This window comes from Thalassophryne amazonica, chromosome 17 (genome assembly GCF_902500255.1).
Source record: "Thalassophryne amazonica chromosome 17, fThaAma1.1, whole genome shotgun sequence".
Classification (NCBI taxonomy): Eukaryota; Metazoa; Chordata; class Actinopteri; order Batrachoidiformes; family Batrachoididae; genus Thalassophryne; species Thalassophryne amazonica.
In genome coordinates this window covers 59,859,770-59,879,705 of record NC_047119.1, presented here as the reverse complement: position 1 = coordinate 59,879,705, position 19,936 = coordinate 59,859,770, and the positions used below count along the sequence as shown (strand labels likewise).

The 19,936-nt window shown below is 40.5% G+C and overlaps 1 protein-coding gene across 3 annotated transcripts in view; it reads left to right on the top strand.

Moving 5' to 3' along the window:
• Positions 1-19,936, top strand: part of LOC117528955 (seizure 6-like protein) — a 284,224-nt gene that overhangs the window by 179,146 nt on the left and 85,142 nt on the right. For all 3 annotated transcript variants that reach the window (XM_034191610.1, XM_034191608.1, XM_034191609.1), the window contains 3 exons: positions 2,842-3,037; positions 14,951-15,136; positions 15,569-15,740. In XM_034191610.1, coding sequence (XP_034047501.1) covers positions 2,842-3,037; positions 14,951-15,136; positions 15,569-15,740 — 554 coding nt within the window. The remainder of the gene's footprint in view (positions 1-2,841; positions 3,038-14,950; positions 15,137-15,568; positions 15,741-19,936) is intronic.

Genomic DNA, 19,936 nt, shown 5'->3' with positions numbered 1-19,936 from the left:
GACCGTGCCTCGGATCCTTACAGATACAGAGAGTTTAAATGTTCCCTGGCAATTCAACAGTGACCATTTTACATATATACAATGTCACAGCCTGTGGATGTGGATGCAGTGACAGGAGGATATATACACTCAGCAAAAATATAAACGCAACACTTTTGGTTTTGTTCCCATTTTGTATGAGATGAACTCAAAGATCTAAAACTTTTTCCACATACACAATATCACCATTTCCCTCAAATATTGTTCACAAACCAGTCGAAATCTGTGATAGTGAGCACTTCTCCTTTGCTGAGATAATCCATCCCACCTCACAGGTGTGCCATATCAAGATGCTGATTAGACACCACAATTAGTGCACAGGTGTGCCTTAGACTGCCCACAATAAAAGGCCACTCTGAAAGGTGCAGTTTTATCACACAGCACAATGCCACAGATGTCGCAAGATTTGAGGGAGCGTGCAATTGGCATGCTGACAGCAGGAATGTCAACCAGAGCTGTTGCTCGTGTATTGAATGTTCATTTCTCTACCATAAGCCGTCTCCAAAGTCGTTTCAGAGAATTTGGCAATGCATCCAACCAGCCTCACAACTGCAGACCACGTGTAACCACACCAGCCCAGGACCTCCACATCCAGCATGTTCACCTCCAAGATCGTCTGAGACCAGCCACTCGGACAGCTGCTGAAACAATCGGTTTGCATAACCAAAGAATTTCTGCACAGACTGTCAGAAACCGTTTCAGGGAAGCTCATCTGCATGCTTGTCGTCCTCATCGGGGTCTCGACCTGACTCCAGTTCGTCTTCGTAACCGACTTCAGTGGGCAAATGCTCACATTCGCTGGTGTTTGGCACATTGGAGAGGTGTTCTCTTCACAGATGATGCGAAGGAGATGTGTTGCACTGCATGAGGCAAATGGTGGTCACACCAGATACTGACTGGTATCCCCCCCAATAAAACAACACTACACCTTTCAGAGTGGCCTTTTATTGTGGGCAGTCTAAGGCACACCTGTGCACTAATCATGGTGTCTAATCAGCATCTTGATATGGCACACCTGTGAGGTGGGATGAATTATCTCAGCAAAGGAGAAGTGCTCACTATCACAGATTTCAACTGGTTTGTGAACAATATTTGAGGGAAATGGTGATATTGTGTATGTGGAAAAAGTTTTAGATCTTTGAGTTCATCTCATACAAAATGGGAGCAAAACCAAAAGTGTTGCGTTTATATATATATATATATATATATATATATATATATATATATATATATATATATATATATATATATATATATATATATATATATATATATATGCATTCCTAATTCAGTAATCCTGGTAATTCCTGGATTTCCAGATATGGTCATTTCCACTGTTTATACAGGTGGATTTAATTACCAACAGGCTTTATCAAAGAAAACACTGACCGTTATTAGCATTATGCACTCTTGTGTTAGCATTTACTTAGGATATGAGCTCAATCTCAAAGAGGTTTATAATGAATGTCAGCATTGCCTGTGATTAGGGTTAATGTCAACTGCGATTGCTGTTAATTGGGACTGTATATGCTAAAACTAAGCACTCCTTCATTACTACCTTTTTCCGTCATTGCTCAAATGCACCGTGTCTACATAGTAATGTCCAGTGTACGTATCTAGCTGTACAATCCACAACAGGGAATATCACAATTCTGGGAAAACTTTTATTCTGCCCACTGATGCTATACTTTTGTCCTATATAGGCCATGTGGCCCCTTGGTGCCGGTGCTTATTCTTGGATTCCACAGCATGAACACTGGGAGAATGTGAGAAGGAGGGATGGAACAACAATAATGTGGCATAGATCATGAGAAAAAAGATGCTTTATAAAGACACTCATCTAATTAACACTGGAAGCAGGGCATACAGGAGAATGAAAGAGAAAACCGAGGCATAGCAACACAAGGAAATTATGATGACTGATTATCACAAGTGGCCAGAATAACGAGGAAGTTACTATTAAAATATAAACACTGACAGAGCGACACAAAGAAAAGGACAAAAATCTCAGTGGTGGGGACAATGAGACTCTATCAAACCAAAAGTAAAGGAAAGCAACACCATAATATTTCTCCACACACTGGGAAATATAAACAGAGAGAAACCATTAGGGTGTTCTGTGGGAAATAAAAACACAACAGACACTGTGGGAAACATATCTACAGAGAAACCACTAGGGTGTTCTGTGTGAAATCGAAACACAAAATAAAGATTCAGTTCAAAGGAGGGAAAAAACCAGGGAAAAAAATGTATTAAACAATAACAGAGCAAAGGAGATCAGCATGTTCGTGCCCATGACCCATGAGCGATTCCCTCTGAGTGGGATGCCGGTTCATTGCTGGGTGGACTGGGACAATGCAGATGAAGTGTCTTATCCAAAGACACAGACAGGTGGTGTGACTGGGAATCAAATCCAGGTCTACATATAAGGAGTCCAACTTGTATCCCACTGAGCTCTACAATTTGTCAGCTATACTTTGTATGTAGCTCTATTTTCACATATATAGAGTAAACAGGACTGACTTGGTGGTTTTTTTTCCCCCTGCTTAGTTCAGTTAAAAAAAAAAAACATGGCAATAATAAAAACTATTTTAATGAGTTATTGTTTGTTTACTGTCACAGGATTCCTCCCTTAGAGCAAAGGTGGGTAAATGTGAAAATCCATTTAATACTGTATCTCTTAAGTGCAACCACAGTATCATTTTCTTTAAAATATGACCAGCAAGGGACTAATGCAGAAACTCTGCAGAGGACGATTTCTCCAGCTCGCTTCATTACACTGTTGTCTTTGTGTGTGCTCAGGTGAAGAGCGTTAACCTGACTGAGGGTGAGCAACTGTCTATCCGAGGTGTGGATAACAAAGGTGCCCTGGTGGTTCTGGCCAACCAAACCCTTCTGGTTGAAGGCCAAGTGATACGCAGCCCCACCAACATGCTGATCGTCTTCTACCGCTCCACACCCGAGGGAAGCACGGGCATCTTCCAGCTACACTATCAGAGTGAGTCCACGGATGGTGTCTGTGTGTCTGTGCATGTAGGGGGAGACACTGACACAGAAACAAACAAATGCAAATATGACTGTACATAAACACGGTGTACAAATTAAATGCATCTGATTTCCTCATTAGGGCCTAAGAAGCTGTTTGTACTCTGCATACACGTAAGTGTGTAATTAAAAATCTCATCTAATCACTTACCACGGTGATTGAATGTGTCACATGAATTAGCTGATGAGGGCTCTGATTAATTGGCCCTCATCCCGTTAGGAGGACGGGAATGTGGGAGTTTGTATAGCATGTGCACATGCGCATCCATTACTGGATACTAGCAACTGCGCTGCCAGCTGAAAAACGTTGTACCGTATAGGCTTATGCACATGTTCAGTGTTTGCTGTATTCAAATTAAAAGAAAAAAAAAAAATCAGTGTTTGGGGTATTATAGATTTAAATTGGTCAGATATTCATGGATTGGATCCATTTTTCTGAGTGTTTTTCGCAGCATAAAGTACACAGCATTTATGTTTTTTTGCCTTTTTCGTATGATTGAGTGGTAGTGTAGTGGCCTGGAGACGTAAAATTAATTCAAAGGGTTCATGACACATATAGCATTAACTGTTTATGAATTTTTTTGCCATTTTTATACATAAGCCTTCCATTTTCAGGTGTCAGTAGTAATTGGGTAAGTGAGTGACAATCATTCTCTGTATTATGACTTCCTTAATTTGGGATTTTAGTGCACTGTTACTGTGTACTTTTTATTTTTGGAATTTCTTATTTTATTATTACAGTTTAGTTTATTTAGTGCATTGATTCCTGTGAAACTCCTATATAAATAATAATAATAATAATAATAATAATAATAATAATAATAATAATAATAATAATAATAATAATAATACCAAATGTGTTTTTTCAGTATATAAATTGCACTGGAGTATAAGTCATAGGACCTCCAAAACTAGTAAAAACATGCATGACTTACTCTTCAGAAAATATGGTAATGTGTTTATATATTTTCTCGCTTCTGACATACTCATCTTTGGAGAACTGCATGAGGACATAATCATGAACAAATGTATAAAGTTTATGGTCAGATCTTTCTACCAGTTTAAATTTCTTGTGATTCGAGTGGAGCATTTCCACTGAAAAACCGTGCAGACATTCAGAGCTATTTAATTTTTCAGCAGTCAATCTGACAGGACATACCTTGGTAACATGAAGTACATGCCACTTACATTTCCCAACGTTTTCCCTCATCCAAAAAACAACTGGGTGATCTGATCTGTTCTATGGTGTTTAATATCGAGACATAAATATTAGGAAGTACAAGCTGATATTCTAAACTGTGTCCTCATGTTCATCTTTTAATCTCAAACACAAATTTACTGTTTTTTTGCAATGATTTCAGATGACACCATGTGAAGCTAGTTCTGGGCATCTCTCTAAACAAGAGAAGAAATGATCAGCAGTATGTGATTGCTTATATTTCAATAATTTGGCATATCATGCATAACAAATAAAGGTCCAGTGCGACAGTATTTCTAACTTATTAGGTAGGAAAAAAATGGGAATTTTGCATCACTATATTCAGTAGATTTTCTTGAATTTATCTAAAACCAGTGGTGGGCACAGTTCCGATAAACCGATAACTGATAATTATCGAAGATAATGTTTTCATTATCGGATTATCTTTTTAGATAACTTTAAAATTTTAGACCAATAACGTGGTAAAAAAAGCTGAACAACTACAAATATTTATAAAACTTAAAATCAGTTGAGCACTTACCTGTTAAATGTTTTGTATCTGATGTATAGTTCTACCCTCTGCAAAACAGAGAAGAGCACCTTTAAGAAGAAACCGCTCTATCCTCTGCAGACAAAGGAAAACTGGCCCTCCTGCTCAAATAACTTAAAAAAACTCATTTCTTTTAACCCCATACTGATATATGGGTAATATCACCCAAGTCATCCAGAGGCAAACATTTTTAACTTATGGTTCAACTTTTAACCAAACTAATGTCGGACAAGTTATTTAAATTAATGTCATGTCTGAAGTTTTATAAAGTGAAAATATCAGATATATGTTTTAGTTTTGTAATGCACTAATTTTTAAGGTTTTAGTGTGGATATATGCTGTGCCCAGCAGTGCATTATGGGTAGCATAGGGTAATCTCAGTACGTTCATGACATGAGAAATGCATTTGAAACACTCTGATCAGGCTCTACGGACAACAGCATTAAACTCTACTGCCTAAAACTCTTGTGAATATATTCTCTGGGTTTATAGATGTTCTTATTGTGTCTGCGTTTATTAAATTCCACACATCTTAAATGTAGCAGACATGGATTGTCTGGAATTTTGTTTTGGCAAGTTTTCAAGGTCTCTACTGCCATCTACTGGCCAGTAGTGTTCATTCGCCCCATTGACGTATCCCATAATCCCTTGCGTGCCAGACAGTTGTTGCAGTCAACATATAATCAACACGATGACAGTTGTAAATTAATATTATACTACAAAAATGTATTTTTTATGCTTTTCGTCACGTTAAGAGACTGCTGCATGATACCCTGAAAACTTGCTAAAACAATTATAACAAATAATCCGTGTCTGTTTACATTTAATCTGCGTGGAATTTAATAATCACAATCTGAATTTCAGACATATTATATACACTCAACAAAAATATAAACGCAACACTCCGGACCAGACCATCCCAAACATGCTCAATGAGTGACATGTCCGGTGAGTATGCCGGCCATGCAAGAACTGGGACATTTTCAGCTTCCAAGAATTGTGTACAGATCCTTGCAACATGGGGCCGTGCATTATCCTGCTGCAACATGAGGTGATGTTCTTGGATGTGGCACAACAATGGGCCTCAGGATCTCGTCGCGGTATCTGTGCATTCAAAATGCCATCAATAAAATGCACCTGTGTTCTTCGTCCATAACAGACGCCTGCCCATACCATAACCCCACCGCCACCATGGGCCACTCGATCCACAACATTGACATCAGAGAACCGCTCACCCACACGATGCCACACACGCTGTCTGCCATCTGCCCTGGACAGTGTGAACCGGGATTCATCCGTGAAGAGAACACCTCTCCAATGTGCCAAACGCCAGCGAATGTGAGCATTTGCCCACTCAAGTCGGTTACGACGACGAACTGGAGTCAAGTCGAGACCCCGATGAGGACAACGAGCATGCAGATGAGCTTCCCTGAGATGGTTTCTGACAGTTTGTGCAGAAATTCTTTGGTTATGCAAACCGATTGTTTCAGCAGCTGTCCGAGTGGCTGGTCTCAGATGATCTTGGAGGTGAACATGCTGGATGTGGAGGTCCTGGGCTGGTGTAGTTACACGTGGTCTGCGGTTGTGAGGCTGGTTGGATGTACTGCCAAATTCTCTGAAACGCCTTTGGAGACGGCTTATGGTAGAGAAATGAGCATTCAATACACGAGCAACAGCTCTGGTTGACATTCCTGCTGTCAGCATGCCAATTGCACGCTCCCTCAAATCTTGCGACATCTGTGGCATTGTGCTGTGTGATAAAACTGCACCTTTCAGAGTGGCCTTTTATTGTGGCCAGTCTAAGGCACACCTGTGCACTAATCATGGTGTCTAATCAGCATCTTGATATGGCACACCTGTGAGGTGGGATGGATTATCTCAGCAAAGGAGAAGTGCTCACTATCACAGATTTAGACTGGTTTGTGAACAATATTTGAGGGAAATGGTGATATTGTGTATGTGGAAAAAGTTTTAGATCTTTGAGTTCATCTCATACAAAATGGGAGCAAAACCAAAACTGTTGCGTTTATATTTTTGTTGAGTGTATTTAAACATCAAGTGGCAACCTAGTATATTGGTATTTTTTTTAACAAACATTCAAGCTATACTATTGTTTATAGGACAGGACTCTGCCCATTTCCAGATGGAATGTAATACAGTTCAGAATGCAAATCACACCTATGCATAATTTGTTTTGTTGTGATAAAAACACTGCAGAATGAGCGTACAAATGTGCATCTGAAATGTTCGTGGAACTACTGAAAGAGCAAAACCTTCATTAGTCTGGAAAAAACTAAAGACTAACAAAAGCTTTGATATTACCTATTCAGTTTAGCAGGCTCAAATCACCATTATCTCAAAGAAAATACGTTTTTGGTTCACTGGCAAATGTTGCTGACAGCAAACTGAACCAAAGGAAAAGTGAAAGATGCTGTGTTTTGCTTTTTTCCTAAATGGTTGCAAATGAACAAGCAGTCAGCTGAACTGACATGATTTATTTTTATTAATTAATTTATTTTGTGGCGCACAATAGCTCTGCAGGAGCACCTCAATTTCATTGTACCCCCTGTACAATAACAATAAAGACTATTCTATTCTATTCTATTCTATTATGGTATGTTCTAATTTTCACCTTTCCAATCAGTATGCTGTCCACCACTAGTAGGAATAATGCAATAACCATATTGGAGAAAATACATGAATGGTATGAGCTCTGCATCTTTTGTGTTTTAGACAGTGGTGGGCACAGATAACCAAAAAATTAACTTTGATAACAGATAATCAGATAACTGAAAAGTTATTTTTGATAAACGCCTCCTGACTGCACTCTACTGGTGGTTGGCTCTCACTGCGGTATTGTATCACTTCCTGTTCCGGAGCACAGCGGTGTTTTGCTGTATCTGTTAGCTGTTTAATCTGCATAGTTTGATTGATCTAGATAACTAGATAACAATTTATTTCACAGTGTAATCTTCATGTGCCTTAACTAAAGCACACTCTCTGCTGAATCACCTCTAAATTATTTTCACATTCTTCACTTTGTGTGTTTTTAGGAATCTGCTAGCTTAGCGCAGCTATTAGCTCTTAGCCGGTTTAGCATGGCGGCTTCTCCTGTCTCTCCCGCACTTTTCTGCTCTGGGTGTGAAATGTTCAGTTATTCCTCGGCCTCCTTTAGCAGTAACGGTACTTGTAATAAGTGTAGCTTGTTCGTAGCTTTGGAGGCCAGGCTGGGTGAATTGGAGACTTGGCTCCGCACCTTGGAAAATCCTACAGCTAGACAGGCCCCTGTAGTTGGTGCGGACCAAGGTAGCTTAGCCGCCGTTAGCTGTCCCCCAGCAGATCGTGAGCAGCTGGGAAAGCAGGCCGGCTGGGTGACTGTGAGGAAGAAGCATAGTTCTAAACAGAAGCCCCCTGTACAACACCAACCCGTTCACATCTCTAACCGTTTTTCCCCACTCGGCGACACACCCGCTGAGGATCAAACTCTGGTTAATGGCGACTCTGTTTTGAGAAATGTGAAGTTAGCAACACCAGCAACCATAGTCAAATGTCTTCCGGGGGCCAGAGCAGGCGACACTGAAGGAAATTTGAACCTGCTGGCTAAGGCTAAGCGTAAATTTGGACGATTGTAATTCATGTCGGCAGTAATGACACCCGGTTACGCCAATCGGAGGTCACTAAAATTAATATTGAATCGGTGTGTACCTTTGCAAAAACAATGTCGGACTCTAGTTTTCTCTGGGCCCCTCCCCAATCGGACCGGGAGTGACATGTTTAGCCGCATGTTCTCCTTGAATTGCTGGCTGTCTGAGTGGTGTCCAAAAAATGAGGTGGGCTTAATATATAATTGTCAAAGCTTCTGGGGAAAACCTGGTCTTGTTAGGAGAGACGACATCCATCCCACTTTGGATGGAGCAGCTCTCATCTCTAGAAATCTGGCCAATTTTATTAAACCCTCCAAATTGTGACTATCCAGGGTTGGGACCAGGAAGCAGAGTTGTAGTCTTACACACCTCTCTGCAGCTTCTATCCCCCTGCCATCCCCCCAATACCCCATCTCCGTAGAGACAGTGCCTGCTCCCAGACCACCAATAACCAGCAAAAATCTATTTAAGCATAAAAATTCAAAAAGAAAAAATAATATAGCACCTTCAACTGCACCACAGACTAAAACAGTTAAATGTGGTCTATTAAACATTAGATCTCTCTCTTCTAAGTCCCTGTTAGTAAATGATATAATAATTGATCAACATATTGATTTATTCTGCCTTACAGAAACCTGGTTACAGCAGGATGAATATGTTAGTTTAAATGAGTCAACACCCCCGAGTCACACTAACTGTCAAAATGCTCGAAGCATGGGTCGAGGAGGAGGATTAGCAGCAATCTTCCACTCCAGCTTATTAATTAATCAAAGACCCAGACAGAGCTTTAATTCATTTGAAAGCTTGACTCTTAGTCTTGTCCATCCAAATTGGAAGTCTCAAAAACCAGTTTTATTTGTTATTATCTATCGTCCACCTGGTCGTTACTGTGAGTTTCTTTGTGATTTTTCAGACCTTTTGTCTGACTTAGTGCTTAGCTCAGATAAGATAATTATAGTGGGTGATTTTAACATCCACATAGATGCTGAGAATGACAGTCTCAACACTGCATTTAATCTCTTATTAGACTCAGTTGGCTTTGCTCAAAATGTAAATGAGCCCACCCACCATTTTAACCGCACGTTAGATCTTGTTCTGACATATGGCATAGAAATTGAAGACTTAACAGTATTCCCTGAAAACCCCATTTTGTCTGATCATTTCTTAATAACATTTACATTTACTGTAATGGACTACCCAGCAGTGGGGAATAAGTTTCATTACAATAGAAGTCCTTCTGAAAGCGCTGTAACTAGGTTTAAGGATATGATTCCTTCTTTGTTATGTTCTTCAATGCCATATACCAACACAGTGCAGAGTAGCTACCTAAACTCTGTGAGTGAGATAGATTATCTCGTCAATAGCTGTACATCCTCATTGAGCACAACTTTGGATGCTGTAACTCCTCTGAAAAAGAGAGCCTTAAATCAGAAGTGCCTGACTCCATGGTATAACCCACAAACTCGCAGCTTAAAGCAGATAACCCGTAAGGTGGAGAGGAAATGGCGTCTCACTAATTTAGAAGATCATCATTTAGCCTTGAAAAAGAGTCTGTTGCTCTACAAAAAAGTCCTCCGTAAAGCTAGGACATCTTACTATTCATCACTAATTGAATAAAATAAGAACAACCCCAGGTTTCTTTTCAGCACTGTAGCCAGGCTGACAAAGAGTCAGAGCTCTATTGAGCCGAGTATTCCTTTAACTTTAACTAGTAATGACTTCATGACTTTCTTTGCAAATAAAATTTTAACTATTAGAGAAAAAAATATTCATAACCATCCCAAAGACATATATTTATGTTCGACTGCTTTCAGTAATGCTGGTATTTGGTTAGACTCTTTCTCTCCGATTGTTCTGTCTGAGTTACTTTCATTAGTCACTTCCTCCAAACCATCATCATGTCTATTAGACCCCATTCCTACCAGGCTGCTCAAGGAAGCCCTACTGTTAATTAATGCGTCGATCTTAAATATGATCAGTCTATCTTTATTAGTTGGTTATGTACCACAGGCTTTTAAGGTGGCAGTAATTAAACCATTACTTAAAAAGCCATCACTTGACCCAGCTATCTTAGCTAATTATAGGCCAATCTCCAACCTTCCTTTTCTCTCAAAAATTCTTGAAAGGGTAGCTGTAAAACATCTAACAGATCATCTGCAGAGGAATGGTCTATTTGAAGAGTTTCAGTCAGGTTTCAGAATTCATCATAGTACAGAAACAGCATTAGTGAAGGTTACAAATGATCTTCTTATGGCCTCAGACAGTGGACTCATCTCTGTGCTCGTCCTGTTAGACCTCAGTGCAGCTTTTGATACTGTTGACCATAAAATTTTATTACAGAGATTAGAGCATGCCATAGGTATTAAAGGCACTGCGCTGCAGTGGTTTGAATCATATTTATCTAATAGATTACAATTTGTTCATGTAAATGGGGAGTCTTCTTCACAGACTAAGGTTAATTATGGAGTTCCACAAGGTTCTGTGCTAGGACCAATTTTATTCACTTTATACATGCTTCCCTTAGGCAGTATTATTAGAAAGCATTACTTAAATTTTCATTGTTACGCAGATGATACCCAGCTTTATCTATCCATGAAGCCAGAGGACACACACCAATTAGTTAAACTGCAGGAATGTCTTTCAGACATAAAGACATGGATGACCTCTAATTTCCTGCTTTTAAATTCAGATAAAACTGAAGTTATTATACTTGGCCCCACAAATCTTAGAAACATGGTGTCTAACCAGATCCTTACTCTGGATGGCATTACCCTGACCTCCAGCAATACTGTGAGAAATCTTGGAGTCATTTTTGATCAGGATATGTCCTTCAATGCGCATATTAAGCAAATATGTAGGACTGCTTTTTTGCATTTGCACAATATCTCTAAAATTAGAAAGGTCTTGTCTCAGAGTAATGCTGAAAAGCTAATTCATGCATTTATTTCTTCTAGGCTGGACTATTATAATTCCTTATTATCAGGTTGTCCTAAAAGTTCCCTGAAAAGCCTTCAGTTAATTAAAAATGCTGCAGCTAGAGTACTGACAGGGACTAGAAGGAGAGAGCATATTTCACCCATATTGGCTTCTCTTCATTGGCTCCCTGTTAATTCCAGAATAGAATTTAAAATTCTTCTTCTTACTTATAAGGTTTTGAATAATCAGGTCCCATCTTATCTTAGGGACCTCATAGTACCATATCACCCCAACAGAGCGCTTCGCTCTCAGACTGCGGGCTTGCTTGTAGTTCCTAGGGTTTGTAAGAGTAGAATGGGAGGCAGAGCCTTCAGCTTTCAGGCTCCTCTCCTGTGGAACCAGCTCCAAATTCGGATTAGGGAGACAGACACCCTCTCTACTTTTAAGATTAAGCATAAAACTTTCCTTTTTGATAAAGCTTATACTTAGGGCTGGATCAGGTGACCCTGAACCATCCCTCAGTTATGCTGCTATAGACTCAGACTGCTGGGGGTTCCCATGATGCACTGAGTGTTTCTTTTTATTCACCTCTTTTTGCTCTGTATGCACCACTTTTAATCATTGGTGATTGATCTCTGCTCTCTTCCACAGCATGTCTTTTTCCTGATTCTTTCCCCTCAGCCCCAACCAGTCCCAGCAGAAGACTGCCCCTCCCTGAGTCTGGTTCTGCTGGAGGTTTCTTCCTGTTAAAAGGGAGTTTTCCTTCCCACTGTCGCCAAGTGCTTGCTCATAGGGGGTCGTTTTCACCGTTGGGGTTTTTCTGTAATTATTGTATGGCTTTTGCCTTACAATATAAAGCATCTTGGGTGTTTGTTGTGATTTGGCTCTATATAAATAAAATTGATTTGATTTGATAAAAAATAAAACAATAAACAACCCAAAAATGTATCAGAAGTTACAGATAACCGATAAATTCCAGTATTGTCGCTGGTACATTTGCAACTATACTCAACAAAAATACAAACGCAACACTTTTGGTTTTGCTCCCATTTTGTATGAGATGAACTCAAAGATCTAAAACTTTTTCCACATACACAATACCACCATTTCCCTCAAATACTGTTCACAAACCAGTCTGAATCTGTGATAGTGAGCACTTCTCCTTTGCTGAGATAATCCATCCCACCTCACAGGTGTGCCATATCAAGATGCTGATTAGACACCATGATTAGTGCACAGGTGTGCCTTAGACTGCCCACAATAAAAGGCCACTCTAAAAGGTGCAGTTTTATCACACAGCACAATGCCACAGATGTCGCAAGATTTGAGGGAGCGTGCATTTGGCATGCTGACAGCAGGATTGTCAACCAGAGCTGTTGCTCGTGTATTCAATCTTCATTTCTCTACCATAAGCCATCTCCAAAGGCGTTTTAGAGAATTTGGCAGTACATCCAACCAGCCTCACAACCGCAAACCACGTGTAACCACACCAGCCCAGGACCTCCACATCCAGCATGTTCACCTCCAAGATCGTCTGAGACCAGCCACTCGGACAGCTGCTGAAACAATCGGTTTGCATAATCAAAGAATTTCTGCACAAACTGTCAGAAACAGTCTCAGGGACGCTCATCTGCATGCTCATCGTCCTCATCGGGGTCTCGACCTGACTCCAGTTTGTCGTCGTAACTGACTTGAGTGGGCAAATGCTCACATTCGCTGGCGTTTGGCACATTGGAGAGGTGTTCTCTTCACGGATGAATCCCGGTTCACACTGTCCAGGGCAGATGGCAGACAGCGTGTGTGGCATCGTGTGGGTGAGCGGTTCTCTGATGTCAATGTTGTGGATCGAGTGGCCCATGGTGGCGGTGGGGTTATGGTATGGGCAGGCATCTGTTATAGATGAAGAACACAGGTGCATTTTATTGATGGCATTTTGAATGCACAGAGATACCGTGACAAGATCCTGAGGCCCATTGTTGTGCCATACATCCAAGAACATCATCTCATGTTGCAGCAGGATAATGCACGGCCCCATGTTGCAAGGATCTGTACACAATTCTTGGAAGCTGAAAATGTCCCAGTTCTTGCATGGCCGGCATACTCACCGGACATGTCACCCATTGAGCATGTTTGGGATGCTCTGGACCGGCGTATACGACAGCGTGTACCAGTTCCTGCCAATATCCAGCAACTTCGCACAGCCATTGAAGAGGAGTGGACCAACATTCCACAGGCCACAATTGACAACCTGATCAACTCTATGCGAAGGAGATGTGTTGCACTGCATGAGGCAAATGGTGGTCACATCAGATACTGACTGGTATCCCCCCCCAATAAAACAAAACTGCACCTTTCGGAGTGGCCTTTTATTGTGGGCAGTCTAAGGCACACCTGTGCACTAATCATGGTGTCTAATCAGCATCTTGATATGGCACACCTGTGAGGTGGGATGGATTATCTCAGTAAAGGAGAAGTGCTCACTATCACAGATTTAGACTGGTTTGTGAACAATATTTGAGGGAAATGGTGATATTGTGTATGTGGAAAAAGTTTTAGATCTTTGAGTTCATCTCATACAAAATGGGAACAAAACCAAAAGTGTTGAGTTTATATTTTTGTTGAGTGTATGATACTGCTGACTAATAGTTATCTGCATTTGGGGATTAAATTGTTAGAGAATCTGTAATGTAAATATTATTCTGAATAGTAAGTACTGTCTTGTTTGTTTATAAAAACAGATGGTGCCTTTCATGGTAAAGCATCTGAAAAAATAGGATATTTGCATGTCTATACATTTGCAAGTGGTGGAAAAAAAACCCCCAAAAACTAAGAAATAAGTGTGCCTTTTATGACTGAAGTGACCCACCTGTCCAATTTCTCTGGTAGTGGATTTAATGGACTGATGCTGGTGAGTGTTCTGTATAAGGTTGTGGTTATATGCTGTATGTTGTTTTTGTCATAGGAAACAAAAACCCTACATATCCCAGCACTTTACTTTAATGAAAACACAGGGATGAAATGCTCCACACACCATGCAGTTCATTTCTGTACTAGGTTGTGATGCGAAGGTGAAGGTCAGAACAATCATCAGGCAAATTTCAAACATCCAGGAAATATGGTGTGGCAGACCATAACGTCAGAAAATGCAGAACTGAAATAAAAAAGCCTTAAAATCCCAACAATCAGGCAAACTTAACATGGTCCGAACATCAGCCACTTCCAAGAGATTGAGAGGCAGGTGTGTCAGTATCTGTTGAAAAAACAAATGATGTGATGCCTAAAAATATGCTTTTTATGACAATATTTTCTAAACAAAATCAGTTTCTTTATTAAAAAATAAGATTTGGTCATCATAAAGTCATTTTCCAAGCATATGTCTTGAGAAATGACAGTTCTGAGAGTTGTCCTATAATCAGCATAAGCTTCTATTTTGAACAATACAAGGTAGTAGTACTAATAGCAGCAATAGCAGGAGTAGTTGTAGTATTTATGCTGTACTCTGAGCTGAAGTAGAAAGATTTATGTGCTTTTATTTGTGTCGTCACCCTCTGTGTCCAGTCTTCAGGCTGAGCTGCTCTCTGCCAAAGAGGCCTCATTTTGGTGAAGTGTCTGTGTTGGACCTGCTGCCTGGGGGTACTGCCCGCTTTCACTGCCACATGGGCTACCACCTGCAGGGGGAGCCACTGCTCACCTGTGTCAATGCTTCTCTGCCTATGTGGAACAGCAAGGAGCCCATCTGCAGGGGTGAGTGGTTGGTGGTGATATTGAGATCACACTGAAAGCAGTACAAGCTGCCAATTTCATTACAGTTATAAAAAAAATCTGATGCACATCTGAATAATCTACAACATAACAGCTTTGTTTTGCTTTGTACACTCACTGACTACTTCATATAGGAACTTGCTAGAACCAGGTTGGAGTCAGTTTTCTTTCAAAACAGTTACAACTGTCTGAAAACTTACAGTACAGTTACAGTATTACAGACTATTCTCTGTAGATCCCATAGAATGTATATAGTGTACACTGGGCAAACCCTGTGTGATGCCACCCATAGGTTTTCTATGGAGACCCACAAGAGCTGTTCTGAAGCCCAAAAATTGCTGCTCTGGGTGCTCTTGAGCTTATACAACCATGTGTGTTTGAGAGAAGATACACTAACGGCCACTTCCTCTGTAGCTCTTTGTGGAGGCTCAGTAAAGAATGCAACAATGGGAAGAGTGCTCTCCCCTTCTCCCCACCATGGGCCAAATGCTACCCATGACCGCTCCTGTTCCTGGTCTCTTGAGGCACCCAAAGACCAGAGGATACACCTCCACCTGGAGAGACTTACTTTGGGACCCACTGACAGGTAGGACCAGCCATTGTTTTCTTTGGGAGTGTGTTTTATAAAGATGTGGACAATCATCTCCTCATTTGGCTTTTACATGTTTTTACTGTTTTCTCGCATTTAAATCAGAAACCACAAGCCGGATTTGTCAGTTTTAAAATTAATTTCATAAATATTTTATTTATTGTTTTGTGACATCAAATCAAAGTGCAAATTTTAGATGATTTGTAATACTGCTGGAGTCTTGACAATGCCAGGACATTTTATCACATTACACTTGATCTTGTTTGCCTTCACTGGCTCCCTGTGACCCTAAGAACCAATTCTAAGGGTTTGCTATTGACGTATAAGACTCTAAATGGTCATGGACCTGTTTATTCTGCTGAACTCATGAAACCTTATGTGCCTTATCATGCCCTGTGGCCACAGCCTGTGCGGTTCCTCTGTGTTCCCAGGGCTGATAAGTCAGTACGTCTGAGAGCCTTTGCCTTCTGTGCTCCTACTTTGTCAAATAGTTTATCTATATATAACTGTGGAGGTGATCCAGATCCAGATTCCGGATCAAGATTTCATTTTATATAGGTTTAGAAGGATTACGTCAAAACTACTTCACAGATTCTCACCACCTTTTCACCACAGATAGATATTAGGGTATGGAAGACTCCAGTGAATTTTGGAGGTGATCTGGATCTGGATTGGCAGACATTAGAAATCTTGGATTACTCTTGTTTGATATATGCTGTTTGGACATTTATTTGCATTTGACTTTTAATAGTAACTGTAGTGTTGATACAGAAATTTTGTTTTGTTATTGCAATTTATTGTTGTGATTTGATGTTTCATTTTGTTAAAGTACTTCATATATTTTCTATTTAAATTGCTGTTTAAATAGGTTACTATTATTATTATTATTATTATTATTAATTAAAAATTTTAAATTCAAATGTTTGGGGATGTCAAATCAAAATCCAAACATTTTAACTCATTAGGAAAATAATTTAAAACATTTTGGAAAAACATATTCAAAAATTATTTTTACATGCATGACATTAAACTACATCTGAAACTGTAGGTTGGTCTCCAGCCTCCAGATAATTCCTTTTTGGTAGGTGGTGTAGGTTAATTAGGTGTAGTCACACCATGATGGTTTGAGTAAACTGATTAGTAATGGACTGACATAATTTTTCCTGTGGTACATATTGCTTAATCTGTCCCATCCATCATAGCCCCATGGATTGGGAACTCTGATGGATGGATGTCACATTTCCACTGGCAACACAAAGAGCTGTATTCAGCAGAATGATTTTCCCAGTTTTCAAGACATATGGGCGTTGGGGGGGGAGCCGGATTTGAGCGGGGATTTGCATAGGTCTGAAAGTGAATGATGCTAGAATCCGGCTAGCTCGGGGATCATGAAGTCATACTTGATGGTCTAGTGCAGAGGTGTTCAGTGTATTCCAGAAAGGGCCGAGAGCGTGCAGGTTTTCTTTGCAGCCACTGACTCCAGCAGGTGATTTCACTGATTAACATCACTTGATGGGATGAGTTCAGCAGTGATAGCTTGTGCACTGATGTGTCAGATGCACTATGCCAGGATTCAATGCAGCTGACACAGTGACGACAGCAAACAACCTTCTTCTCTGCAACCTCTACTCACCAAGAGAATCCACTGGCTGTGCTCAGAAATCTGCTGTGTTTTTCTTCAATCTCACCTTGGCTAAATGAACAGTTGTGTTATATGTTGGTGCATTGGGAATTGTCCCCTTTCCCCCGGTGCTGAATTCACACCCTGCCCGCATGGCTTTGGCCAATCAGAAGCCAAGGTCTGAAGCACTGGACAAGCACAGGATATGAATGCATGAGTATTGTACAAGTAACAAACAAGTAAAGCACAAAATTGTAAACAAATGTGCAACCACCAGGAAAGTTCTGCTTCTGATGCCCGCTCAAAGTTTTGAGCATGCACAAAACTTTCTGACAGATTCGCTGTAAATCAGCTGACAAGGAAAGCATTTAATTTAATGGGAAAATGACTTGTACAAAACAAAAACAGACATGAACAGATATAGAAATTCCATATACATTACTCATACGTTTTCTCAATCCATTACCATGTGACAGACACTTTAGGCACCACAAAACACTTCACAAAGCTACACAGGTGGGTAAGCCCAGCTTCAGTGAGTAAACATTTATTGCTTCTAACTGTGCAACTAAAACAAATAATTTCACTGATTAGCTCATCTACCTGCCTGAAGAGTTGAACTAATTAGGATCAACTGATTTAGTTAAGAGGAAGGAACAAATATGGGGTTGGACTTTTACTTACTGAAGCCAGGATTACAAACTACCTCAAAGCTACACTGGTGAAGCTAATTTGAATGGGATGGGGAAAGCCTTTTATTTGGTTTGGTGTGGATACACCTTATTTTAGTCTGGTGGCTCCAATGTTGAGCATACTAAGGGAGTGGCAGTTGGTCTGGTTGACCGGTTCCCTCTGACTTTGTCAGATATCACTCCTGTCAATAAACATATTAGAAAACTCAGCTGTCGGCACTGTTTGGATTACTTGTCTGTTCTCTCAGTCTATGCACTGACTGCTGTAAGTGATGTCTTGGTGAGCCTTTTACTCACAGCTTCACTCTGTGATTGATGGCTACCCCAGAGGGGAAGCTCCTCTGTGCTGCCACTGGCACTGACAGGATGAGTTATGAGGACTGTATCTGGCACCATATCTGTTAGCCATGGGAAATTGGCTTAATGCACATTGACTTTGCAAAATGTGGGGGTTTCAAGCTGCAGGATCCTTGTTTCACCTTCTAGTGCACTACAATTGGACAGAATATTTTTATTCCCACTGGCCGAAGGCCCAAAGGAGGATTATGTCATGATGATTTCCATCCATCCATCTGTCTGTCTGTCCAAAAAGGGTATAAGTGTTCTGAAATCAGCTCCTCTCACATTTTTAGGAGGAATTTCATGAAACATGGTACAATTCCTTGTTATAGGTTGGTAATGTGCATACTATGTTATTATTTGAGTTGTGCCTATTTTACCAGAGTTATAGCCCTTGATTGACAAATCTAGACTCTTTCAGTTTCATGTGTTTGTGTCTGCATTCTGAAATCAACTATCACATATCTTGAAATGTTTTCAGAATGTAGCAAGCACTTGCACCAAAGCAGCATGTGCCAGCAGGGGATATTGTGCTCTCAGAGCACTCTTGTTGTACCAGTGATGTAGTTAAGGAGATCAGTCATGTTCCTTTGGATGGATGCTAGAAGGTCCTGCAGAACTGTTGAACCTATAGTGGTGCCTGGTGTGTGAGCTGTGACCATAGACTAGCTGAAGAATCGCAAAGTATTCTGCTGAAATCTGTCTGGTTGGTATCTCCGACTGGCTAGACTTCAAAACATTATTGAGGGAAGTGTGCATGCAATTCGAGTGGAGGATTTGCAGACACTGACACAGCTACTAGTACAAATGAAATGTGGGAGTTCTTTCATTATAAGACCTTGAAATCTTCCAGGGATTGCATTGGTAATGTCATTGTTCACAGGACGAGGCGTTCCATCTCAGGCAGTACTCTGAATATCATCTGGAAGAGTTGTGCAACATAATTTGATGCATAATTTTGGCTCTATATACAATTGAGAATGTGAACTGCACTGGCACTGAGGGTAGATAAGGACACAGTTGTTTGAGAAATCTGTCACCGGGATGCACAGCATCCACGGTTGCATGATCCTGTGTCTGCTTTCAGAGGGATCTAAGCATTGCGTTCTTTGAAACCTACACCTCAACTCACTGCAGTCATGGCAAGTTCTCTCTCTCATTGGACTGGCTACTGACTACTTGGAACAGTTATAAGGGTGACTTCATGTCAGTCAGGGTTCATTTAGCTGTGAACCAGTGAATGTCACTGACTTTCCAAAGGTGGTGAAACAGGTTCAGTTATATAAAGCTGCAGAATATCAGGTCTGACAATCTTCAGGCAGGAGTAGATGTTCTTCTCTTGGTACTGCATGCAAGGTCAGGACTTGTTCCTCTCTGGAAAGAAATGGATGATTGTCTGGACTGCAACAACTACAGGGGCATTACACTGTTCTTTATACTGACCAAGGTACTTGCAAGGGACATTCTCAGTAGGACTCAGAACCAGCTGCTTACTGCTCAGTGACGAGAGTAGTCTAGTTTTACATCCAAGAAGTCAAACA